This window comes from Carassius carassius, chromosome 25, assembly GCF_963082965.1.
Source record: "Carassius carassius chromosome 25, fCarCar2.1, whole genome shotgun sequence".
NCBI lineage: Eukaryota > Metazoa > Chordata > Actinopteri > Cypriniformes > Cyprinidae > Carassius > Carassius carassius.
This window is the reverse complement of record NC_081779.1, coordinates 11,955,663-11,982,747: the sequence shown is the minus strand read 5'-3', so window position 1 is coordinate 11,982,747 and position 27,085 is coordinate 11,955,663. Positions and strand designations below refer to the sequence as shown.

The 27,085-nt window shown below is 37.9% G+C and overlaps 2 protein-coding genes across 3 annotated transcripts in view; one reads left to right on the top strand and one right to left on the bottom strand.

Annotated features, from left to right (window-relative positions):
- The first annotated feature begins 85 nt into the window (after nucleotides 1-85).
- On the top strand, nucleotides 86-19,025 carry LOC132104194 (mediator of RNA polymerase II transcription subunit 30-like). The gene is made up of 5 exons (XM_059509475.1): nucleotides 86-193; nucleotides 570-807; nucleotides 890-1,048; nucleotides 6,669-6,776; nucleotides 18,777-19,025. Exons 2-5 carry the CDS (start codon nucleotides 655-657, stop codon nucleotides 18,870-18,872), a joined length of 516 nt encoding a protein of 171 aa, XP_059365458.1. The 5' UTR covers nucleotides 86-193; nucleotides 570-654; the 3' UTR covers nucleotides 18,873-19,025.
- A 2,557-nt stretch (nucleotides 19,026-21,582) lies between these two features.
- LOC132104193 (exostosin-1b-like) overlaps nucleotides 21,583-27,085 on the bottom strand; it is a 90,274-nt gene continuing 84,771 nt past the window's right edge. For both annotated transcript variants that reach the window (XM_059509473.1, XM_059509474.1), the window contains 4 exons: nucleotides 26,045-26,134; nucleotides 24,172-24,332; nucleotides 22,594-22,765; nucleotides 21,583-22,523 (listed from right to left, as the gene is read on the bottom strand). In XM_059509473.1, the coding sequence (XP_059365456.1) occupies nucleotides 22,338-22,523; nucleotides 22,594-22,765; nucleotides 24,172-24,332; nucleotides 26,045-26,134 (609 nt within the window). In that variant the 3' untranslated portion in view covers nucleotides 21,583-22,337. The remainder of the gene's footprint in view (nucleotides 22,524-22,593; nucleotides 22,766-24,171; nucleotides 24,333-26,044; nucleotides 26,135-27,085) is intronic.

The window sequence follows — 27,085 nt, the reverse complement described above, 5'->3', positions numbered from 1 at the left end:
AAAACAAAATGCAAGTACAATATTTTTTTAAACAAACATACTGTTTCCATCAAAAAATGTTCTACAGTTGCTAAGCACTGAGCCACACACTTTATGTGAAACCCGGTGACTTCTCGTGGAATCTCGCGATGGCTGACTCAGACGAGAACACAGCACGGAAAACATGTCGGGTCTTGTCAACAACACAAGCAAGGTGTTTAAACGCCCTTAATGTTTGCATATATTTACACGAAAAACATTTTCTGGGTTTTTGTCACATACGTGTTATGGCTGATAGTTGCTGTTAGTCCAGCTTCGTTAGACATTTAAGCTTTGATGATAGTAGCTCAATGTAGAGCTAAATAATAGATTTTGTTGTACTGTATCTAAATGTTTAGTCTGCTATTCGAATATTATTATGTGTTTTACTTGCTTTTGTACGTTATTGTGTTTTATTTATTGTTTATAATTTGACTATGTAATGCTAAATATGGTTTGTTATGTTTATATGTTTTAGGTGTTCAGTTAACATGCCAATACTCTCTCTCTCTCTCTCTCTCTCTCTCTCTCTCTCTCTCTCTCTCATACAGTCATGAACATATATTGTTAACAGACATGCCATAAAGTCCCACTAAATAGTCACCCAGCCATCAGTGCTCACATCCCGCTGTCCCCATGACAACCCCTCCTCTGGCCCAGTTCCCTGGGCAACAGGCTCAGGCAGCTCGGGATGTGAACACAGCCTCGCTCTGTCGGATCGGACAGGAGACGGTGCAGGACATCGTCTTACGAACCATGGAGATCTTTCAGCTGCTGAGAAACATGCAGGTAAGTTCATCCCCTCAAGAGCATCCATCCACAGATGAAGACTTACCCTGCTGACTCTCTTTCTCCCTGCCTTCTCACTCAGCTGCCGAATGGAGTCACCTATCATCCTAACACTCATCAGGACCGGTTGGGGAAACTGCAGGAGCACTTGCGGATGCTCTCTGTCCTTTTCCGCAAGCTCCGTCTCGTCTATGACAAATGCAATGAAAATTGTGCTGGTCTGGACCCCATCCCTCCTGAGGTGAGATTACGCTTTCTCTATCGCATCCAGTCTGGTTTAAACTTAACAGACTTACATTTCACATTTTTCATGATATTAAATAAGCCTAGCCTAGTGTTTCCAGCTAAAAAGCTTTCTTTGCTAAGCACTGAGCCCCACACTTTGCATATGTGGTACACAGGGACTTTTCGTGGAATCTCGCACCCCCTCGATAACTTTGTTTCTTTTTTTTTGAAGATTCAAGAACCAGATTTACCATTGTCTTGAAAAACCTGGATATATGTTGTGGCTTTATTTTAAAAGTAAATTCTAGACCTAGTCATGTAAATAAAATCGTAAAACTACATGAGCATTAAATATACATTTTTTTTAGTTAAGAATAATGTATATTAAATAGAAAATGTGTGTAAAAATATATTTTTTAAATATTTGTCTTTACGTCTTAAGTAAGTTGCAAGCAACTGAAAAAGACATCATGGGGCCTTTGAATATTGTTTTGGACATTGGGGTCTTTGAATCAAAAAGGTTGATAAACACTGGCCTATATAGAATAAAACAGCCTTTTCTAAGCCACTGACATGATTGAAGCATCTCGAAACAAACACATTTCTCACACACATTAATTCTGTTATAAGGGGTTGATAACTTGAAAGTGGATTTCGATTGAATATTCAAGAGTGTGTTTATTCGATCTTGTACTTGAGGGAATTCTGTCCATCCAGAGCATATACTTGCATGCAAATGTTTTAATTAGTGCACCTTGTCAGTGCTAGCTTTCAGTTTCCAGCAGAGGGAAACATGCTTGAATGACATTGTCAGCTTGGCTTCCTATCAGCATTGAAGTGATCTAGTGATTGAGTCCAGCTGAGATTCACTGACTTAGTTTGGCCCCACTAAGAGCTCATTGACGTCATGTCTGGACTTGTAAAGTGCAAGCTCTACAAGAGCTTGAATGTTCTTCAGATCTTCTGAAGCACTGCTGTTATGACTTCTGGAAACATCTGGAATAAAATACAATGTTTTAATCAAGAAGAAAGGATATATATGCTCTAATTTCACGAGTCACTGACACATATGAAACATGAAGTGTTGCTCTGATTTAGACATAATTTTGCCCCTTTAGGAATTAAGACTCAAATGTGTGTGATAGCAAATGAAGCCATTTAGCATTGGATCGAATGCACAGCTGGTCTGCTGACTCTGAGTCATTTAAGTGTCATTCGTGCAATCTTTTTTCTTTTATTGAAGAGAGCGGTGGAATAAAGTCATTAGATCTGCAGTTGCTACAACTGGAGGGTATGAACAAAAGCCTTGAGAGATGGAAATTCAGGTTCTTTCTTCTCATTAACAGAAGTGCTCCTGTGCCAACAGGATATTTATTTTGGCTCGGCCTAATCTTTTTGGATTTCAGGTGTTCTCTTTAGCTCCTGTTGAGCTTTCTCACCAAACAGGAAGTGCTATAATGGATTCAGTGGCGTTGCCTCATCACCTCGCTAATTAGCTGAGGCGCTTTGTAATGAACAGCTGGCGAAGTCCCTCATGTCAGCATTTTCCAACCCAGGCAATCACCAGCTCCCAGCGGTGGACTTTACTGCACAACGCAAGCGAAATAGCCATGTCATTTCATTTACCACCTCACTTTTTCCATCCACTTCAAAGTAATCAACCCAAGTGAACCTCACTGAATCATTGTTTTCAGGCAGCTGGCAGAACACATCCATCTTTCAGTGTCTGGACCTTGAGTAATGTGTTGTCTGTGTTATATTAACTAGCTGGCTCTTTCTTACTCCACTTGCTGCAGACAGGTGGGTACTTCCTTTGAAACTCAATGTGAGTTTGGTTCAGAAATTGTTTTGGTTCTTGCTCTTTTCTATAATTCTTTGGACCTAAAGTGTGCAAAGCTAATTAAATCAGTCCTCGAGCTACGGCTTGTGTGTTTTCTGTCTCTGCTGGGCTGGTCACCCGCCTGTGGTTTGATGCATTCACTTCCTCGACGAACCTGCCAGGCGCTTTTCTCTCTCCCTCCCTCCTTTGCATTTCATATTATCAGATTTTTCCTTCTTGGTTTTCTGCTGGCTTGTGAAAGCCTAAAGCTTGTAAGGTCTGTTCTGTAAACCGCAGACCCATGAAATATGAGTTATTCAGAATGTGGGACTTGATTTTCCTGTTGCTGCTGAAATTTTAGATCATTTAAGCTGCTGTTTTTGTGTTACAGTTTGACGGGGAAAAGGAAGGCTTACACTTCCTAGTCAAAAGTTTGGGATCAGATATATATATATATATATATATATATATATATATATATATATTTTTTTTAAAGAAATTAATACTTCTCAGCAAGTGTTAAATTGATCAAATGACAGTAAAGATTTTTATATTGGTACTATGTTAAAAAATATAATGTTCAAAAATATAATAATTGTATTTTATTAAAAAAATATATTTTTAGGAATTTTAAGGAAAGATGTATCAGGGTTTCCATAAAATTATTATGCTGCTTTAATAATAATAATAATATACAATCTTGAGCTCCAAAATCAATAATTGAGTAATGGCTGCTGAAAATTCAGCTTTGCCATCATAGGAATAAATTACATTTTTAAATTTGTTTGAAGGATCTTAGGATTTCTTGCTTCAAGAAAGCGACAAATACATTTGTGTATGAAATAATAATAATTTTATATCATAATAACATTTCACAGTATTATAGCTTTACTGTTTTTTTTAATCAAATAAATGCAGCCATGGTAAACATAAGAGACTTTCAAAAACATTGAAAAATCGTACTGACCCCAAACTTATTCGTAGTGTAGATCTTAAGATTTGTAAAATATATTCACTTGTAATGGGTTATTGATGCATAACATGTTTTATCAAGGTATTGGTTTGAAATGTATATTAATATATAAGGGAATATAAGCTATTCATCTGCTATTTCCCTCCAGTTTATTTTTCATTGTAATGATATATTGTCACACTAATAACTCATTAATAGTCATTAACACAATAATAATGAAAGTCTTGAAAAAAGTTTTTCCATTCGTTTCCAATTGAAGTTTGCACGATATTACTTCAGTTGTTCTTGAACTCAAAGTTCTCAGATGTTTACAGAATTAAAGAATATACTAGAGTAGAAGTATAAATCTGAACTTTATTATTCATAATAATAATAACAACATTTAAATGCATTTTTTTTTGCCATTTTTTGAATGAGAGAGTTGAATTTGTTTTTATGCCCTTGATGGGAAAACCACTACGCAGAAAATATTGTGTTTTTCTTCACTTGCATGCACTGATTTCTCATCCAGAACACCAGCAGGTGTCACTGTGATGTTAAAGTGAGGAGATCATGATCCTGGGCCAGCAGAGCTGTGAGACAGAATGATAGAACCTCACAAAAAGAATGAGACACTTTATGGATCTCAGAAAGCACCTGTGGATAGAACTTAAACCATTGTTCTGCGGTAAACTGAGGGAAACAAAGTCATACCAAAGGTGAATGAGATTTATTTGAGGGTGGATCTGATGGTCTGCTTTTACTGTAACCCTGTCCAAGGCTGATGAGAGATTGAATCTGAAAGCCAAAGTGAGTGCATTATTTGGGAAAAATAACAGATGGCTAATATGTTACAAAATTCTAAACCTAAGATCTGTTTTCTCTGTTTAAGGCTTTTGGATTATGCAGCAATCCATTACTTGGGCTTCACCAGGTTATTTAAAATCTCATATCTTAAGCTCTTGTGTTGTTCAGACAATAGATCACCACAGTAAATGTTTGCATGAAATTGTATTCCAACCATGGAAGTTTTTGTCATTGGATACTTTCTGCGAGTATTTTTCAGGCTTTCACATGTAGCTTTGGATAATGGCCCATCTTAACCCTAGTTCAGGGCGCTCATTTTTAAACTGCCTGGAGACATTCAAAATATCAAAGTGATGTTTTTGTTCACAAATACCACCATATCAGTTTCATTCATTTTTAATCCAAGATGCCAGGAAGCCATCAGATTACTCATGGTAAGTAAATAATCAAATTAATACCTTGAGTCTTGTGTAGTGACCCTGATTTATACAGGTAAAATTCGAAAGGTGTCTTGGGGTTCATCTACAGTCGAGCATTTAAAATAAATAAATCATTGCTGTACCTTTGTAGCCATGACTTGTGGTTTGTGGTTGCTCATTGATTGAATATCTAGGTTTGCAGTCTGAAGGTTTGCATGTTTAAACCTCACAAGCGAGGCGATTCATGTACTGACATTGTGCCCTTATGTTTTTCCACTGAGACTGGCCTTGTAATAATAGAATTGCAAGACTCTTTGGATAGAAAAATTGCTTTAAAAAAAATCATTAACTGATTCAAAATTGGTTAGAAGATGATCAAGAGTTTTATTTTTCTGTCTTTAATTTTTTAGAAAAGCTCTGATGTTTGGTGTATTTTTTTTAGCTCCCTACGGTTAAATGAGTGAAATTTTTGATGTAAGCGCACTCACTAGCCCCTTTTTTTAGGTACATCTTATTAGAACCGGGTTTGACCCCCTTTTGTCTTTAGAACTGCCATAATTCTTTGTTGCATAGATTCAACAATGTGGTGGAAACATTCTTTTGGTCTGTACTGACATGAAAGCATCACACAGTTGCTGCAGATTTGTCGGCTGCACATCCATGTGAATCTCTCGTTCAACACATCGTAAAGCTGCTCTACTGGATTGAGATCTGGTGACTGTGAAGGCCATTTGAGCATATTGAACTCATTGTCATGTTCAAGAAACCAGTTTGAGATGTTTACAAGGTGGATACACTGTACTCATATAGGGATGGACATGGTCAGCAACAATGCTCAGGTAGGCTGTGGTGTTTAAAGCCAAGGTGTGCAAATTCTGACCCTACCATCTGAATGTTGCAGCTGAAATCGAAACTCATTAGACCATGCAAACTTTTATCCAATCTTTTTCCCAACCTTTTTCTGAGCCTCAGTTTCCTGTTGTAGCTGACAGGAGTGGCACCCAGTGTGGTCTTCTGCCACTGTAGCCCATCTGCTTCAATGTTCGACGTGCATTCAGAGATGCTCTTCTGTAAACTTTGATTGTAATGAGTGGCTAATTGAGTTACAAACTCGTTAGTTGTTTTAAATGTGCTGTAGGATATTATAACTCATGCCACTGAATCAAACTATTCCATCTCTTTAGTCACTGCGTTTCTAATTGGCTGCATTTTTTGATTTGCAAAAAGGGTGGGAAAATCCCCTGACACTTTTTTGTTGTTGTTGTTGTTCACAGAATAGGGGTCAGGGTTTTGGCTAGATAGCCTGCTGGTAGATGCCCATAACTACACCATCTAGACCAAAAATCATCTTTCACCATTTAATGCTTTTTTTTTTTTTTAAATAACTGTGCATTTAATGACAATTAACAAATATCAATTAATAGATGTTTAACCAGAACCTGATTGTGTGAAGTGTTAAATAGGCGTTATATTTTCCCTGGCTGCTGCTTTTGCCGTCACACCTCAGGATAGTTGCTAGCTTGGAACTGAGTGTGTTCTTGTGGTGCCATCAGTGGCAAACACAAACATGAGTACATAACAATAATTTAAGTATCAAAAAGTCACTATGTGGTAATTTTTTTCTGTCTTTCTTTTTTAGCAACTTATCCCTTATGTAGAGGATGAGAGTTCTAAGATGGATGACCGACTGGCTAATCAAATGCGTGCAACCAGTGAAGAGAGAAGAGAAGTACTGGAAGTAAATAAGGTTAGAACCTTATTTTTTTTGGATTTTGGACATTTTATATTTGACAGATGCTTTTATACAAAGCGTAGTGTTTAAGGTATACATTTATGAGGACATGCATTATCTGTGAATCAAACCCCATTGACACAGGAACACTCCTACATCAAATGTTAAAATAATACATTTTAAACAAAATACAAAGTGATTGGCAGTATATATACATTGCAACTTCGTTACACATATAACTACATATACACATTAATACTTGTATTCAGCAAGGATGCATCAAGTTCATCAAAAGGTGACAGTAAAGACCTCCACACTGGTGTTTTTCCCTCATCATTTAGACAGGCACGTATAACTCCACTACTTAAAAAACCCAACCTCAATCCATCTCTTTTAGAGAACTACAGACCAGTTTCCCTTCTTCCTTTCATTGCAAAAACACTTGAACGAGCTGTGTTCAACCAAGTCTCTACATTTCTCACACACAACAACCTCCTTGACAGCAACCAATCTGGCTTCAGAAGTGGACATTCAACTGAGACTGCCTTGCTCTCAGTTGTTGAAGCTCTAAGACTGGCAAGAGAGGAATCCATATCTTCAGTACTTATCCTGCTTGATCTGTCCGCTGCTTTTGACACTGTTAGTGAGAGGCATCTCAGGAACCACACTTCAATGGTTTGAGTCTTACCTATCAGATAGGTCCTTCAAAGTATCTTGGAGAGGTGAGGTGTCCAAGTCACAACATCTAACTACTGGGGTGCCTCAGGGCTCAGTTCTTGGACCACTTCTCTTTTCTCTGTCTACATGGCATCATTAGGTTCTGTCATTCAGAAACATGGCTTTTCATACCACTGCTATGCTGATGACACTCAACTCTACCTCTCATTCCATCCTGATGATCCGACGGTAGCTATTCGCATCTCAGCTCGTCTAACAGACATTTCTTCCTGGATGATGGATCATCACCTTCAACTCAACCTTGCCAAGACAGAACTGCTTGTGATTCCAGCAAACCCATCGTTTCATCACAATTTCACCATCAAGTTAGGCACATCAACCATAACTCCTTCAAAAACAGCTAGAAGCCTTGGAGTTATGATTGATGATCAGCTGACTTTCTCAGACCACATTGCTAAACCTGTCCGATCCTGCAGATTTGCTTTATTCAACATCAAGAAGATCAAGCCCTTTCTTTCGGAACATGCTGCACAACTCCTTGTTCAAGCTCTTGTTCTGTCCAGGCTGAACTATTGCAATGCCCTCTTGGCAGGTCTTCCAGCCAATTCTATCAAACCTTTACAATTAATTCAGAACGCGGCAGCAAGATTAATTTTTAATGACCCAAAAAGAATACATGTCACACCTCCGTTTATCAATTTGCACTGGCTTCCAATAGCTGCTCGTATAAAATTCAAGGCATTGATGTTTGCATACCAAAACTACCACTGGCTCTGCACCCATTTACCTAAATTTGTTACTTCAGACTTATGTGCCCTCTAGAAGCTTGCGTTCTGCAAGTGAACGTCGCTTGATTGTGTCATCCCAAAGAAGCACAAAGTCACTTTTACGGACTTTTAAATTAAATGTTCCCTCCTGGTGGAATGACCTCCCCAACTCAATCCGATCAGCTGAGTCTTTAGCCATCTTCAAGAATCGGCTTAAACACATCTCTTCCATCTTTATTTGACCCTCTAACTTTAACACTCACTATTCTAATTCTATTCTTTAAAAAAATCTAACTATCTTTCTAATCTTTTTATATTCTATTTTCTTTTCATTAATTATGCAATTGTATGTGTGTGTGTGTGTGTGTGTATGTGTAAAGACCTCTAACACTTGCTCTATTCTTTTTTTATTCTATCTGTTTTCTTTATATTATATTATTTAAAATCCCATGCTAGGTGTACTGTGTTAACCTAACTGAGACTTGTTATAGCACTTATATATCATTGCTCTTTTTGTTGTTTTTGATTGCTTCCACTGTCCTCATCTGTAAGTTGCTTTGGATAAAAGTGTCTGCTAAATGAATAAATGTAAATGTAATGTTTACATCTTTCTATCAAATACATTTTGTTATGTTGAACTTTCTAATCATCAAAGAATCCTGAAAAAACATATTACAGTTTCCACAAAAATATTAAGCAGTGCAACTCTTTCCATCATTGATAATAATGACAATAATTTAATTACTGAAAAATACTATTATTGAAATGACTTCTGCAGGATCTTGTGACTTTAAAGACCGGAGAAATGGCTGGATCCTGAAATTCAGCTTTGCCATCACAGGAATAAATTATATTTAAAAATATATTCAAATAGGAAACAGTTATATAATGTTATGATAATGTTTCACAATGTCACTGTTTTTACTGTATTATTGATTTAATAAATGCAAAAAAAATGCATCCTGAGAGGTTTCTTTCAAAAACATTACAAAAATTTCACTGACCCTAAACTGTAGTGTACTGCACAGTATATAAACTCAAAACAGGCCACTTCACTGCCTGCAGAGATCGGTTTACAGTGTCAAGCAATAAGATGTCTGCCATATTCACTTGCATAATTAAGCCATAGTAAAAAAAACAAAAACAAAAAAACACCTGATGACTCTCTACCGAGAATTTCTTGCAGTAAAAGCGAAACTGATTTTTTTCTGAGCTCCTCTCTGCCATTGAGTCTGCCTCATTAAAAACTGCAGCATGCTCATGAAATGCAGTCGGCGTGGAAATGCTCATGCGACAAGGGCCCTGGAGCTTTTCACTGGCCAAATAGCCAGCTGCAAATAACACGCTGGATGAGGTGATCATGTTGGGGGAATGAAGGATGTCAGACTCAGGGGAGGTCAAGGTTGCGTCAGAATGTGGAGAGCAGATGTGTTTACAGCCTCCGTCATATGCTTGTGCAGAATTTGCATGTTCAAGGATCTCTGATGTTGGCTAATAGTCACATGACATGCAAGTAAACAAATAAAATTTCATTTATTTTTTAGGAATTGTTTATTTTGATTGTTTTTGTTTTAAAAGAGTTTATTTCAGCTTTTCATCAACTACAGTGTGGAAAAGCCTGGATCAATGGATGAATTGATCATCTGTCTGTCTGTCTGTCTATCTGTCTATCTATCTAAATCTTAATCTAAATCTATCTATAAAAATGTTATGCATATGCACATGATCTATAGAAAGATTAAGTATGAAGGATGATGGAAGGACAGATAGATGGATGAATGCAGAGAATGTTATAGTAATGAATGGAGTCATGGATGAACCGGAAGAAAGACATCAGCTTGAACGAACAAATGGATGCATGCATGAAAGTAATGATGCCATGGTTGATGGAAAATTAGCACTCAGGTCAGTTTGTTTAAACATAATGGAGACCGTTTGTCTGACTCATCCCATTGTAGGCCAGGCTGCGCATTTTAATAGAGTCATGCCATTGTCCTGTTGATTAAGTGCCGCCATTTTCCAATGGAGCTCAAGCTTAGTGAATCTTTCATTACTGTTGCAGCTCCAACAAGTTGGTGAAGTGGTGGAGAGATGTATAGCACGTATGGAGTATGGTAATGCCCCGCTGCTTTATGGGACATCCCGTCACAGAATAATCACCCTGCTCCGGTTATCTGTCAACTGGGGTAATTGCTGTTTGTCAGGGTCCTGGCTGAATAATGCTCCTGCAATCTAGAGCGGCCTTCATCACAATGACCAATCTGTCTTCACACATCTGGTATGTGTTCTGCAGACTTTTATTGTACTTTTCATTTGTGGCGTTACAGAACAGTTTTTTTTTTTTCTAACGCCAACATCTCTGAGTTGTAATCGTATTTTAATCGCACAGAAATTTTGGTGAAATTTAGAATGGAAAGAGAATGCAAGAAAAGCCATCAATGTAAACAGATGAAGGTCAGAAATATTCATCATCTGACTCAATAGCATCATTTACTTCAAACCTGTCATCCCCCCCCTCTTTTTGACTCTCTGACTGCTTTGGTGTGAGAGGGGCCCCACAGATGTGTGAGGCCATCCAAAGGTCCACTGTAGTCGAGGCACGGTCAACTCATCCGAGCAGGCGCTTTGATTGAACACTGCTCTAACTGTTAATAAATTCCTGTCACAGTCCATTAAAAAGGCCTTGGAGAGGCGGCTGCTCTCATTTATTCTCCACCACTCTCCTCTTTTTTTTTCTCCCTCTCTTTGGCACTTTCTTCCTCACTCGTCCCCATTTTCAGTGTTTTTTTAATACCCTGTTAATTACCCCGTCTGTCCTCTTTATTCAAATGAGAAAGTGAGAAATGTGAGAGAAGAATGTTTGTAATTTCAAATAGGCCTCTCAGAAGGCAGATACCGTGAGCGTAATCAACAACGCAGAGGCTGCGGCCGAGGTGGCAGCACAAGCGTTTACCGTTATCTCTGGAGCAGGGCCGGGCTAAGGGGGCTGTGGTGGAGCTGTGCTCTGATAAACAAACACGCTGGAACCATAATGAGGCGGTTCAGAGAAGACAGTTCGCACCGTACACACACACACACACACACGCGTGCTAGCAGGAGGCACTCAGTTCTCCACATGATTAGTCAGTTCATATGTCATCCATTAGAACAGGTTTACCAGCTAGAGGCCCTTTAATTGGTGCACATGGGGTCAGGGAGGAAGGCCCAGCATGCTTGGGGCATGGAAAAAAGGGACACGCCGAAAATAGAAAACAGTTCACAGTGCTTCTTTATGCTTCAGGTTGAGCAATTGCTGTTTGTTTTCCAATTATTACCTTCTACTATTATACGAATAATTAAATTTTTTATTCTCTCATGCAGTCATTGTAAATGTAACATTTAAACAACAATGAAAGGTACTTGAGATCTGGAAGGTCTATCAGGTTGGTTTAAAACTAAACAACAGAAAAAGGAAAAGAGCTTCTTAAAGAGGCAGTTAATTCAAAAAGGAACATTTTGACAACCTTAACTCACCCTCATTTTGTCTTCAAAATGTCCTCTGAAGCCATACGATAGCTTTGCGTGGAAAAACAGGCACATATTTATTTAGAAATCAGGAGCTCATTCTCAGTTACTAAAATATCAGTAGCACTTTATCTTACAGTCCTGTTCCTCGTGTACATACTATGTACTTATTAATGTTATTACAATAACTAGGTACTAACCCTGAACACTACCCCATGTACTTGTAAGTGCTACACTAAGTACATGTAAGTGCACGTACTGTACTGTAAAATAAAGTATATCTTTCCATTATCAAAATATCTTTGCATTATCATTGGTCAGATTATACAGATTCACCCTCTATATATCAGTGCTCAAATATGAACTAACACTGCTTGGATTTGTCTTGTATTTGTATTTTTCTTGGCCTACTACTTATGAGGGAATGTTCTTCAGTTTCAAATTGAACACCTTTTGTCTCATCAGCCAAATCCAGAGTTTTCCCTTTTCTCCCATAAGAGCAGAGAGGCTAAAATGACATCTTTCTCACTTTAGACTTTAAAATGGAATTACTGCTACACTTTCCCTGAAAGATTTCTATTGCTCATTTCTCCTTTATGCTGCCTGGGAAGCGCTCATTGGAGCTAGATGAAGTAAGCCCCTGACAGTCTGAGGAGAGATGAAAGAGCCCGCTGTAAGAAAGGGATGCAGGGACATGCCTGATTGGGAATCACACAATCCTTTCTTTAAAGAAAGCTTTCTCTTGTTTTAACAATGTCTTTAGGACCATTGTTTGTTTTTGCATAAAGAAAATGAATTTTCTGCATTGTAGCACTAGTCACAATCCCCCAAAAGCAAAACAATCTCAATCTCATTACTTTAATACAGTAATAAAAACGATCCTCTCTGGACTTTAGAAAGGTGATATGCTCAATTATTCATGAAAATATCAATATCAACGTTCAAAAAAATGTAGTCGTAAATATAGGTTTTCTTTATGCAAAAAAAAAAAAAAAAAAAAAAAATCAAAAACATGTCTTGTTTTCAATATGCTTTTTGCATATTTTTATAATCCCTTTGAAGGCTCATGCCTTCTGAAATTCAGTACTGCCTTATTTAAGGATTACAAACTGATAACATGAAAACACTTCAGCTCACATTAATGTTTGATATGCAGTGGTTTCTAATACATTCCATTGCATCAATCATTCCCCAAGTGGGTGCCATCTTTTTTTCATCCCTCTCGTCCTTCACCTCTGATCTGTGGAGATCTCCTCCCTCCTCCGGCGTCTCGGTCTCATCACATTGCGTTGGGGTTTTAGTTCCTCTCGGTTTGTTTCAACATCAGTCCTTTTACTCCCACTTGTCCCAGTCTCAGCGCTCACACACAGCGCACTGTTTAGCTCCAAACCGAAACATTCCTTTGAAGAGCTGATGAACTTTTCAACCTGAACATTATGTGTTTAATTGAGTTTAGGTTCTTGTTTATGAATTGCTCTAGTGGAACAAAGATAATGAGATTTGAGAGAGGAAAGGAGATCATTTGCAAATCATGTTATGTTAATTCAGTGGACAGCCTACGTACATATCTGTGTTTATAATCGCAGATGGAGTGGGCAGGGAATGGTCATGAAGGGTTGATACAAGCAGTGTAAACGAAGTAACAATAAACAGCTAAATCAATACTGCAGGCTGACAGCGGTCTGGTGATGCAAGATTGAAAAATGTTGGGGAGCAGAGCAGTGATCAATGGAGACAACCTTCAATACTTTGACATTTCACACACAGTCTCTCTTTACTGCTGCTTATACTCCAGTGGGGATGTAAGAAAAGAGATTTACAGTACATGTTGGTTCATTTGTGGTGCACGGTAAAGCGTGTATCATTATTACTGTTGCTTATAGTTCTGAACAAACCCCTTTGCAATACAGACAGGAGTGAAATTGTACAACTTGTTAAGAAGGATGTTTTATTTCTTTTCTAAGTGATATTTTATAAATATAAATATAACTTTAATTCGATTTATATTTATAAATTAGATTAATTTAAAATTTATTAGGACTATCAAATTGATTAATCACATCCAATATATATATATATATGCACACACATACAGAAATATTTACAGCTATATATTTATTCATATTTATATAAGTTTTTATTATATATAAATATATATTACATTTATTTCTTAAATATATACATATGTGTATTTATGTATACATGTAGATAGCACACATACATATGTAAACACCAACTTTTAAATTAATTAGAATTATTACTATTATGCTTAAAAACTTAAATACTATCATTATGATTACTTTGTATTATTAATACTATAATTAGATTACTATTATTATGTACAACTTTGTGGTCTCTGGAATCTCAGTGAAATTAACTTCAACAGAAGTTGAATGTTAAAGATTTTTATTGGTTGTGCCATGTATAATACGCACTGTGTTCATTCTGTTATAGGTGAGGCTTGAAATGCAACACTCACTTTTATACAATATGTAACAGGGCGTCTTTGCTCCATCTCTTTCAAAGACTTTGGTATCTTTTCTGCTTGAATTGTAAACATGTTTAAAGGAATTTGGTTGAAGGGTAGTTGTGTCAGTTTTTGGTAGATTTCTGTCACTCATCATTTACCGCACTCTTGCCATCAGCAGTCTTTTCATGTAACACACAGAGGGGCCATCTGGCTTTAGCTTTGATCAGAATAAACCGCTGATGAAGCTAGTTCAATTTTTGAATGTTCAGCAGCTGCATTAATGCCAAAAGAACACACTGTCCACATCATTACTCTACAAGATTGTTAACATGGGAGTGACAGTCTAATTCACAGAAAACACATCTGTTTAGGGAAATGTATCTACTTCATTCATTTAATTTAATTTATAAAATATACACACACAAGGCACTCAAACCCCATACTGCTCCCCAGGGGCCGCAGCAAAAAATGCTATGTGTGTGTGTGTGTGTGTACGTTCACTACTCATTGCTGTGTGTGTGCACTTGTATGGGTTAAAAGCAGAGCACAAATGTCAAATATGGGACACTTGGCTACATATCACTTCCCTTTTTATAAAGCGTTACTATTATATTTCTTTACTTTTAAGAAATTTTGATGGAAAAGTACAGCCTTGACATTTTCAGAATTATTTTTTATATTTATTTTCATTTAAAAGCAAAAGAGGTTTGTCCCGATTGGACTGACCACATTTTTAATTGTGATTTCTGCCACAACTTTTTTTTTTTTTTTACGTAATAAATTCATGCAGCTTAATTATCAAATATTAAAATGATTTTGCTTTAGAAGTTGTATTCAAAATCCACTGATCCACGGCATGTGCTTTTGAGATATGGATGGGAATGACACTTCTAGATTAAATCTAGTCAGCGTTTTGTGGAGGAATAAGCAGTGTCTTTAAAAAGTAGAACTCCATGGTTGCATTAAAGATGCTGTGATGTCACCTGGATTAGAATGAGGTAGTACATCCTTTCCCGCTCTTCAGTCAGTCTAATCCCCTTGCTTCACTCACAGACACTTACACTAGTAATTCCTGCTCAATCTCAGCAAACAGAAATGCTGAAACAAGTCGAGAGAGACAAGGCGGATTATTCATGTGGAATCCAAGGTCACAGCTTTTATAATGAAGGCTTGTTCTACAGACAGTTTCTGCATTTCGTTTAATTCTACTAAAATGTTCTTCTTTTAAAATTCTTTCTGTTTGATCAGTATCTGCAATAAACACATATTATCTGGAATTTAAGCCACAGTTCTCTATAGCTCTCTTGTATTCATTCTGTTTTTAATCCATTCAGACCGCAGAGACTAATTTGTGGTTCTCACAGTTTTGGTTACTGTTTAAAAAATAAAAAAATCTAATTTTTCTTTACAAACTGGAGCACTGCTCCTAGCACGTCATCCAGCTGTCACTCAGAGTGTAAAACAGCACATTTGAACAAACCTGAATTTTAATAAGTTCACATTTTGATCAAAAACTCTTCCCTCTGTGCACATTATCGAGAGAGGCTGCTTTGATCTCATGGTGAGTTGATGAGAGAATCAGATGAAGGGAGAGGCGACATGAGACGCCGTATTTGGGCCTAGGACTGAATCATATGTAAAGTAAATGCATGCGGTTGTCTTCATTGTTACAGACAGCAAAATTCAAAGGCTCCTCAAATATTACTTCCTGTTGTCCACGATACCAATACTACTGTATGAGTAGTTTATTAAAAAGAGAGTATTATGAAGAATGTTTCAGTGTTTTTTGTCAATGAAAGTCAATTGTTGTTTACTGTTATTTACTGTAGTAGGAAAAATGAGACCTGACGGTGAGTAAGTTAGCACATTTTGGGTGAACTGTCCCTGTAGTAGTCATAATATCACTGTACAAGTACTAAAGTGCCAATTAGACTTGAGCTCACATTGCCGTTTATTAAGCAGTCCACGGTGGCTTTCAGTGCTCGATAAGAAGAAGCAGTTTTGTCATGAGAGCTGGGCTGCCACCAACCATTTGCCTTTTTGCTAACTTCTTAAACGCTGAAAGCCAGTGTAACGATGAGAGCCCTTATTCAAAGTTAACATCTGTACTGAGAATCATGATCAAGTGAGGCTTTACGTCTCTGCTCTGTGAGAAACTTGTGTCCTCTGAGCTTGCCTCAGGACTCCTGTTTCAGTGCTTGCCAACAAGTGCCTCAGACTCTCTTCCTGTCTGTTTTCCTGGAGCAATCATGATCCATGTTGACCCTGCTAAGAAAGGAAGAAGCAATCAATGTAGTGATCTGCCCTGTACCAGCTGGGACCTGTTCACTTATATGCAGACTTTGTGTCTTAATGGACAGAAGTTCAGCTCACCAGGGTCATCTCTTGCTACTGATCCCGCCAGGCCTGTTCCTGGAGCTCTGCTTTTTCCTAGTAGGGTTGAGAAGCACCACTGCCATTGCCTGCTGTGAGCAATTTGCCTAGAATGTATTATGCGGCATCATTTTGTGTGTGTGAACTGTGAACCTTTGTGCAATAGGGTTATAGATATTAAACCTACATGCTGCCATTTAAAAGTTTTGGGTACATTTTTTATTTTTTGGAAATGCTTTTATTCAGCAATATCAAGGATGCATTTGATTTAAAAAAATGGCAGTACAGATTTTTTAGGTTATTACAGAATACTAGTTTGTTGAAAAAAATGATGATTTTCACCTTCCATGAGGAGGTTTGGAGTTCTATTCAAGAACACGACACACACATTTCCCGGAATTCCTGTAGAATTCAACCAATCGAAACGGACCATTTTGTGTGCCTCATGCATCAGATGTTCAGCCAGCGGTCTGTGGGCATGACGCCTAGGGCAGAAACCAAAGAATCCAGAAAAAAATGTATCTCAGTGCTCTGCTGTCACTGCTAAAAATGTCATGTCAGCACCTCTATTAAATTGAATATATTAAAAACATGTATCACTAGCTATATCTCAATGTCCATTGTTAGGTACACCTGTGTAGTACAGATCAGCGCACTGCTTTGCCTCCAGAGCTGTCTGAATTGTTTGTGGCAGATTCAGCAGACCGTGCAGGAAGAATTCCTCAGCAGTTGTAGCCAGGTTAACTCAGTACAATCACAGCCTCTGCCCATTTACAGGCTGCATGAACCTCTCATTTCAGTTCACCCCAAAGGTGCTCTATTGGATTGAGATCAGGGGACCGTGCTGCCATTGGAACAAGCTGAAGTCATAAAACAAGGTGGAGATGGTGAATGCTTTGTGACATTGTACATTGTCCCAGTGGAAGTAGGCTATTCATTTCAAATAGGTAGACTGTGGCTATATAGGGATACAGATGGTCATTTACAATGCTCATACACTACAGCATCTAAATAAAGCACTATTTGTATTTAAGGGTTCCTGTACTAATACACCATTAGCAGCTTGTACCATTGACATGAGGTAGGATTGTATAAGCACATTATTCTTCTGCTGTGGCCCAACACCATGAAGCTTCAAAGATGCTCTTTTGCACAGAACTGTTATAAAGAGTGTCAGTTTGAATGACATTTTCCTCTAGCCATTTCCTTTAACAAGGTGTTTTTGGCCAGAGAATCTTTCGCTGTTTCAAGCCTGCCGTTTCCAGTACAACACCAGCAATCAAAGTGGCTTGTATCACATTTATTCCCCTTTCAGTTTGGTCGAAAAACAGCTGAACATCTAGACTTTATCAGCTTGTTTTTTGTGTTGAATTGCTGTCACGTGTTAAACAAGTATATAACTCCTTTTAGCCCTTTTCATAAAGCAGTTAAACTTACAAAAGCAATACAATGTATCGATGTTACTTAAGGTAATGTTATGTAACAAGTTACACAAATACAGCATGTAGTAGTTTTCAGCACTACTTTTCAGTGATAATTATGAATGCGAGTTTGCCTTGTGAATCGAATAGAAGCACAATGTAATGCCAAAAATTGACAAGAAAGCACGTTTAATGTGTTATGTCACATATTTATCACATTATACTGCTAGACAAGCACATAGTGCAACTATAGACTGGTTAATGAGCAAATGACTCCTGTTTTTTTTTTTTTTTTCTCAGTGAATCATTTAAAAGGCTTGTGTACTCGAGATACCAGTTTAAATCAGTGTGATGAATTCTTCACTGAATGAACTAACACAAACATCTGATCAGTTTGGAAGCTTGTGTTATTGGCATGGTACATGCAAAAAACCCACCAGCACCATGTTATTCTGTAACATTTAATTAATGTCTCAGGCAAAATATAGTTTCTGTTGCGCCAAAGATTGTGTGGTATAGGAAACATGCACACAGAGAATACAACTGATCACACTATTCTGTGAGTTTGCTTACATTACTGGCTTCACAGCTCTGCACACTGAAATAATGACATATAATGTGGCATAAGATGAGTTTTGTCATGTTACACAGGTAGTTGTAGGGAAAAAAACCCTTCTATATCATTTTGAAAATAGCTGTGCTGTTACACTACTGAAAAATGTATGTCAGTGACGTTCTGCTCACCAGTGCTGCATATTTACATCTCAATAACTGAAAATATTTATTTCCATTTTTATCACAGAAACTGAAACAGAAGAACCAACAGCTGAAGATGATTATGGACCAGCTCAGAAACCTCATCTGGGAGATCAACTCCATGCTGGCTGTCAGGAGCTGAAACACACACTCACACACATATGCGTGTGCATTCATACACTGTTGTACATACACTGACTGTATAAGCTGCATTTACGAGCTCTGTTTTCAGCGGGACACGTAAGATAGATAGATGCAGGAAACAGCAGTGAGGAACAAAATTGAGAGAAGGTAGGAAGCGAAAAGAGGACTGAAGAAATTCTGCTACATTCATAACACATGATTAAAATACCATTCGGTTCAGCTGTCTTGGATTCAGTTTTCAACCTGATGAACAATTAAGAGGTCTGAGCAGTCTGCTCATTCACTCAGATATGCTTTAAAATTAACCTTTCAAGTATACACCTCATATTTTGCATTCGCAATGGCTCCTATTCACAGTTAAACTGTATAGTTATAGTTCAGTCATAACTTACTGAAAAATATTGTATGAAACACGTTGCATTAGTGTGGTGTTCATTTATCTATTAAGTATAAACATATATACCAATGCTTGTCTCAACTGCTATTTAAAAAAGAAAAAAGAACAAATGGTCTGACTTTAATTTTAGATATAAAAGCATTCAATTCAAAAAGGAAAAAAAAATATACAGCTGTCTACAGTAGCTGCACAATCAATAGTGCTAAATTCCAGCATGTACCGTTCAATATACCAAACTTTATTTGTAATTCCTTATCAGTAACCTCTAATTGAAAAAACAAAACAAAACATGCAAGTCATGTTGTTATAGCATCAAATATGACTTTATTCATTTTCTTATAAATCATTTCATACAAAATTGGCATTTTGCAATTTCTTTATTACCTCTATAAAAAGTCTTCTGTTAATTACTGGGATGAAGGGTCAGGACAGGAGGGAGCAAAACCAACAGCTCTGCACAAAAATAACCCAAAACAAATGGGTATTTACTCATAAATAGCCTAAATTGGTCATGCAAGTCTGGTTAACAGCCTAACGTGAGAAATACAGTCGAGTGTTTAACCGATGCTGTGAAACTTTAGTGTCTGAGGATGACGTAAAGATTTTGCCGCTTCTGTCCCATGTGACAGTGGGGATCACAAACTCAGTTGAATCAAAAGGCACAATCAGGGAGAGATCAGTGATGTTTCTGAGCATGACTCCATATTGCTTATTGCTAATCACAGAACATAATGTAAGATAAATAAGATGCTAATTTGACCAGTTAGCCTTGAGACAGGATGATCTCGGCAGAATGAAAAAGTACAAACACAATGAAAGACTCAGTTTGCTAATGACAGCATATGACAATTGCATGAGTTTAAATTTGCCAAGATTCTTTGGTGATCTTGCAAGTGTGTAGTGGTAGCAGCAGCATTCAACAGGCCAATTTCAAATGAATGGCTTTGTCACGTTAAGCTGGATAATTAAAATAACACTGGCGCCGATGCAAACCACTATAAGTGTGTCGTCTGCACTGACTGGGGCCTTGGGCAGATCTGGCTGATGCTGGGCACATCATGAGCCCTGGTGACAGTGTTGGCAAGGGAATCGTGACGGGATGGGATGCACATATTAATCAAAACAGACAACTGATACACACATCTAACCTCTAAAATCATCTTGGATGAATCATCCTATATATAACGGTGTAGATCCAGCTGTATGAACAAGGATCATATACATTGTATTTGAAGTGTATATAATCGGCCAATGAAGTTGTGCAAGGCCAGACGTTAATTGTGTGATATGACAACCACAGGTAAAATGCTAGGCATACATTTTTAAATTGGATGATTTACTGAACTTAAAACTTAACCAGATGTGTGCCGTTAAAAAAAAAGAAAAAAAAAGAAAGAAAAAGGACCGAAAGGGATGACAAAGATATACAGTAATTACTAATGAACATTTTATGCAAGTAGTAGAAGCTAGAAGCTTTCAGGGACTTGAAATGAACTCACATACTTGTATAACAAGATTTAAGCAAGCACCAAAATGTTAAATGTCAAGATGGACATTTAAAAATTTTCATTCAGGCCATTATAATCCATTTATAGATTTTCAGTTCATTCAGATAATGTTAGATGAATCACAGGAGCATTACTGCATATTTATCAGGCCTTTAACTCATGATTCAGTGTCAAATAGCTTATTAAAATACAATGCACAACAATTTAAGTCTGCAACTTGGGTCTTAAACAACATTCAGTGTCAGGTATGCATTTAAATTTCAGCGTGGGCTGACCATGACCACGTAGAGGGGGAAAAATATGTAGTGTACATCTCGTCACCACATCAACTGAATTCTGATGCATTATGTGAAGAAAATATGAAAACGAAGAGGAAAAAAAAGGCTTTGGCTCAGAGCTGGCACATTTTAAGTCCAGTCACCTTCACAAAAGGCCACTAAAGCACGGCACTCCTTCAAGTCATCAGACATTCAAGTACCTGACTCTGGAAAACAGTGAAAAACCCAACGTCTTGAGAGCCGTTCCCTTGATATGAAATCAACAAGAATGGATGTACATTTTGATCTAATAGAAGCATACTTGCCACTTTTTAGGGTACATAAATTTGCCAGGTGTCCATTTGTGGCTGAGTGAGTTTTATATGCGAAGGAGTCGCATTTAAAATAGGAGGCCGAAGGGGAGAATTGAGGCAGTGTTTATTGAACTTTGACGGACAGCTCATTTTTCACAGGGACAGGGTAGATAGAGGAGGTGAGAGACGTCTCACTTAAATTACAGCCATAAGTCCTTACAATTTGTTTTTTATTTTCAAGTCAGGCTGTTTAATAACATGAGGATTTAGGCATTTCTAATGAATTTCTTTATAAACTTTAAGGTGGAATTGCATGAATTAATTAGGTAGGGAAGGTTTGACAAGCCACTTAAGGCAAATCATTAGTCTTGGCACCATTTTTGAAAATAAGAAATAAAATACTGCAGGGTTTTTAAATGGTTTTTATGCCACTAATAAGAGGGACCACCGTTTCGAATGTAATGTTATGGCCCTTTTTTGCACACTGCAATATTTCTGCGTCTGTGAACTTTTCACCTGCACCGTCTACATCACAGCCTTAAATTACTTCCACTGAAACTAAATGATTATGAAGCCTTTTGAAAAGGAAAAAAACCCCCTAACACCTCAAACTTGGAAATAAAACCATGGGCTTAATCGTACACAATCATGGCTCGAGACCTTGGAGAGAAGTGATTCAGAAAAAAGTGATTCTGACATCCGAGGCAGGAGGATGGATGGATGGATCTAGATGTGGCGGGGTGAAGAAGTGCTAACACGATGACGCGTCCCTCCTGTCGTCCAACAACTCGCTCATGTGCTGGGAAAGATGAGTTTTTCTGTGGCATTTGTTACCAACCTTGAAACAAAACTAAATCTTCCGAAGAGTTAAAAGTGTGTCACGTGTGTCTGAAGGTCCACAGAGGCCGTCACATCCTGCTGTCCTTGTCCTTTACTTGTGTCTATCGCGGCCCCCTGTTGAATGTCCATCAAGGGGCGCCAGTCTGGTCAGAGCCGCTCGATCTCCCTGTATTTCTTACGGAGGATGGAGACCTGGTCCTTAAACAGAACGGGGTCCAGTCTCATTTGGGAGTGGACCAGTGGCATGCCGCCAAACCAGCTGGCGAACTTGTTCATGCAGGTCTGGCGCTGGGCAAAGTGGTCCGGGTCCGCCCAACGCGAAGCTCGAGACGACTAAGAGGAACAGATGTACAGTGTTAGATGGTTTGCTCAAGCTCATGTAGGTTTAATTATCTACACTTACCTGACCCATCATGGTCTCCTTGTACTGCTTTTTTTGTGTGACCTTGATGGGCGGCAGCTTGGTGACAGCAGACACTAGGAAGTTCATGAGGATGTCCTCACAGTTCGCCAGCTGGTCCACCATGCTCTTCAGGCTACTTGGCAGGAAGTGGGAATACAGGAAGTGGTAATATCTGGAGAAAAGGACAGAATGGAGGGCATGGATGTTGTCAAGGACAGGTTGAGACAACCAAATCATAAATTCAAACGCTCAGTGTTGGACTGGATAAGCGATATTGATTTGTTTTTCGTTAACTGCAAAAAAAACCAATATCAGACTTTTAATTAATAGACTATTTTTTCCAATACAGTTTTCCTTAGATATAAATTGAATGCCTTCTTGTCCTATAAATGTGTCCTTGCTGCGAATTTCTAGCTCACTACGGAAACTGCACATCATTTTTTTCTGACACAACTGAACGATTCCACATTTGTGGTGGCAGGTGGTGCCCATCAACTTTACAAAAATAATAATCTTTATTTAAAATGTATATTATGCATGTTAAATTAAATACAATTACATAATAAAATAATTATATTGCCAAGAAAATTATTTCATATAAATACTTCTGTGGTATTTTAAGAAAAATCATGTCCTCATCCTCACATCTGTGATGTTACCATGATAGAAAAAGATCCTTATATTTGGACAACTTCCTGTTTAAGATCATGGTTGTTTAATCTATGGATTAATAAAATCATATTAATATTTACAAAAATATCGCCTGGTCTACTTATCGCAATGGTAACATTTTGAGAAGTCTAGAATTATGTACATTTGTGATGTTACTCCTTTTAATTTTGGACATAACCAGCATATCACCCGAGTATGAATAATTTAATGAATTTCAATAAAAATTTACTCGACCTATCACATGATCTAACATGTACAGTCACATGATTTTTCAGAAATCATTCTAACGCGGAGACCTTCAAAATTTCTTATCAATGTTGAGAATAGTTAATATTGTTGTGAAAACACGTATTCTTGTATGAATTCTTGAATGAATATACATTTCAAAAGTACAGCATTTATTTGAAATAAAGTCTTTCCTTTCACTTTTGATCAATTTAATGCATCATTACTGAATAAGTTTACTTTTCTGTCAAAAAAATGAACCCAAACCATTGAATGGTGGTGTATATTCACCCTTAAGGCCCGTTCACACCAAGCACGATAACTATAAAGATAACGATAAAGTTATAGTTCTAAAAATCGTTCTCAATATTAAGTCCACACTACAACTATAACAAAGGCATAGAGAAACGGTATCGTTGGAATCATTTTCAGAGCGATTTTTTTCCAGCTGATGAACGATACATTGACGTCCAATCAGAATCCACCCTGCTATAATGAGCTCGAGAATTTAAAGCGGCAGACGATATCGTTCGCTGGTGTGGACGCTAATATCGTTATCTTTATAGTTATCGTTCTTGGTGTGAACGGGGCTTAAGGCAGTAGAAATACACATGCGAAATTTAACAGGAAGGCACTGCCCTAATTTCTTCCCAGTGAAGCAGCTGTTTCCAGATGCAGTACCTGTGGTAAATGGCAGCTCCGGTGAGAACCATGGAATAGTCATTGGTCCATTTAGAGGTGTAACCCCAGCGCTCCTTATTATTGTCCCAGAAATGACTGCGGGCAGGATATCCCACAATTCTCTCAGGGAAACTCTGCCACACTGTGAAGGCAAAGTCCACCTGCAAGGCAACGTTGATCTCAAGTTAGACGCTACTCGCCAAACCAGTGGTATAAAGAGTTAAAAACAAGGAATAAAGAATCGAGGATGGTGGCATGAAGGCTCTCTCACGACAAAATCCAGACATAAAAGATACACACACGCTTTTAAAGCTGCACACTGAAAAGATGCCCTCCTTTTTCGAAGATCAAAGCATTTAAACAAATAATTACTGAAACGCATCAAAAGTGTCAGTGGCGGAGCCTCAGCTGGATCTCAAGTCAGCAGTGAATTGAACCACACACACACACACACACACAGACACTGACTAACTATACACAGTGAAACCTTGGCGTAACCCCACCAGCAGTACATCTGCCTCACATGTGATGCCAAAGTCTCCAGCTACACAAATGGGTTATTATGGGAGGTAGAGTTCATGAAAGAAAGAGTAATTGGAGTTTCCCTGCAGTGTGGTCAAGATAACACATGATTAAAGATATCCATTTCAGGAAGAAAAAAACCAAGACACAGGTGGGAAGACAGGTCTAGGAGGTTGACATCAGCTGTGTGCGCTCACACCGACTCTGCTGCCTCTGATAAGGTATGGCCATTTCTCACTGGCGTACACTGCATAATGTATGGGACAGAAAGAAGCTGAGAGAGGGAGGAACCGAGGGCTGAAGAGACCATGCTGAGCTGATTATGGGTGGTGGAAGCACAGTGGTTGCCAAATCTGCACTGCCAGCTGATAGGTTGGGGGTTTAAGCCGAGAGCGACTGAGTGAGGAGGGAGGGATCACAACCCTGCTCAAACGATAAGGTGTCTTTCACTTTAAGGAGCTAAAGGGTTATGGATCTGACATCTAGCCTATTGTTAGCTGCAATGGATGCAATTTTCAATATAAGGCTGGGAAAGAAGCAGTCTCGTTCCCTGAGGCACGAGTAGTACAGTAGTACAGGCTACTGTACTGCGATTTATATGTAAATGACCCCAAGACAGCAAATATATATAATACACACACACACTTTAAATATAATATGTAATGTAGATCTGTAATAATTCAATAAATAACATGAGTACTACTTTATGGATTTAATCTTTGTACATATGTCCATCAATGATGATTGGTGTTTTACTCATGAATGTCATTATACTTGTTGAGTTTTGATGTTAACTATGTTAATTAAAATGTAAATGATTTAAATAAATCAATTTCATTCAATGTAACATCTTGGTTTGTTTAATTAATAATGAGAAAAACATCAAAAAACAAACCCAGATAAAACCTTTCCCATAAAAGGGACTAATCAGTTTCAATCTAAACAAACGTTTATAGATGATATTTCAATCAGCTTTGATGGTTCCAAATCCAATCTTTTTAACCACATCAACTCTGGGGACCCACAGGTGGGTCCAATATTGCAAATGCCTAATTCTCAAAAAATCAACAGCTGAAGTGGTTAAATTAACATCATAACTATAACTGCATTAAATGTGTCTTTAAAATCGCACGCATTCACTTTGACGGAGCTAAAAGTCGAAGACCCCAGAAAACGGCAAAAATGAAAGATGACATTTACAGCCATGAATAGTGATAGAAAATGCAAAAAGAAACATTCCAGGAGGAAGCGCAGTCTTCAGCAGGCTAACAGAGCTCAGGACAGCAGTCACCTTCATCACTGCTGATGTGTGAGTCAGAGAGAGACAGAGCAGGAGAATAAGAGTCCATACCTCAGTGGTTGACAACACCGTGTCCTCATCCAGACTTAACACTGCATCGCTGATGATACTGTCATAGGGCTGAAACCGACTGCTCATGACCTACAGAGACAAAATAAATATGTACAGTCAGATTTTCTCTTAATACTTCAGACAGAAAGCGTGTATGCCTCTCTTCATATTTTCTCTGTTTGGATTAAACTCTAAATATTTGGTTACTATTGTGCATGTGTGGCTGATGTGGAATGTACAAAACAAGACACAGATTGAATTCCTGTCACAGATGCATACAACAACCGGCCACCCATACACAACCCCTCACAGTGCTTCAGAAACATGGACACACATGCAAACATTTCATTGAACTTCTGTCAAAACACATATGGACAAATAAAGCCCCAATGGCACTAAACGTCAAAACAGTATAAGGAAGTGGCAAACTGAGTCATAAATACACCAAAAGAAGATGGTGTCTGAAAGCACAACTAAACAGGAAATAATTCACACGTGCTTCCCATTGTAAATCCCCCCTGAGACACGCAAGCAGTCTGCCAGCAGTGCCGGCAGGGAACACTCCATATACAATCTGCACTTCTAGAAACCACAGCCACAATATGAAGGTGAAAGATGAGGAATGTGCAGGTGAGTGATGGCCCTGTGATGTCAGGATTAAATCTAAAGCTGGAAGTCTCACATCTCTCTCCTTCAAATCCACAGACGCCATAGAGCCGTACCTCAGAATCAAGTCATGTTTCAAGTAGTTTTCATTTTCTATATATATATATAAATATATATATTTATTATTTTATGTATTTATTTGATTGTATTTTTTTTAAGGATAAAAGCATTTCGAAAATGTATCTTTTGTTAAAATATTCTCTGCCTTAGACTAACTTTCGTGTTGATGTAAGTCAGCTTGCTTGGACTGGAAATGTAATATTCACAAAATTACACAGAATTGTTTTTTACTATCCAATCAAATCCCATTGGCTAAAATCAAGTCCAGCCTTATATAATTTTCCTTGGAATATTACGCTTTCACAAAATTAAAGT

Excerpts from the sequence above, each read along its gene's own strand:
- LOC132104194 (XM_059509475.1), top strand. The coding sequence starts at position 655 with ATGACAACCCCTCCTCTGGCCCAGTTCCCTGGGCAACAGGCTCAGGCA. Across the intron at positions 808-889 it reads AGCTGCTGAGAAACATGCAG|CTGCCGAATGGAGTCACCTA; the intron begins GTAAGTTCATCC and ends CTTCTCACTCAG. Across the intron at positions 1,049-6,668 it reads TGGACCCCATCCCTCCTGAG|CAACTTATCCCTTATGTAGA; the intron begins GTGAGATTACGC and ends TTTCTTTTTTAG.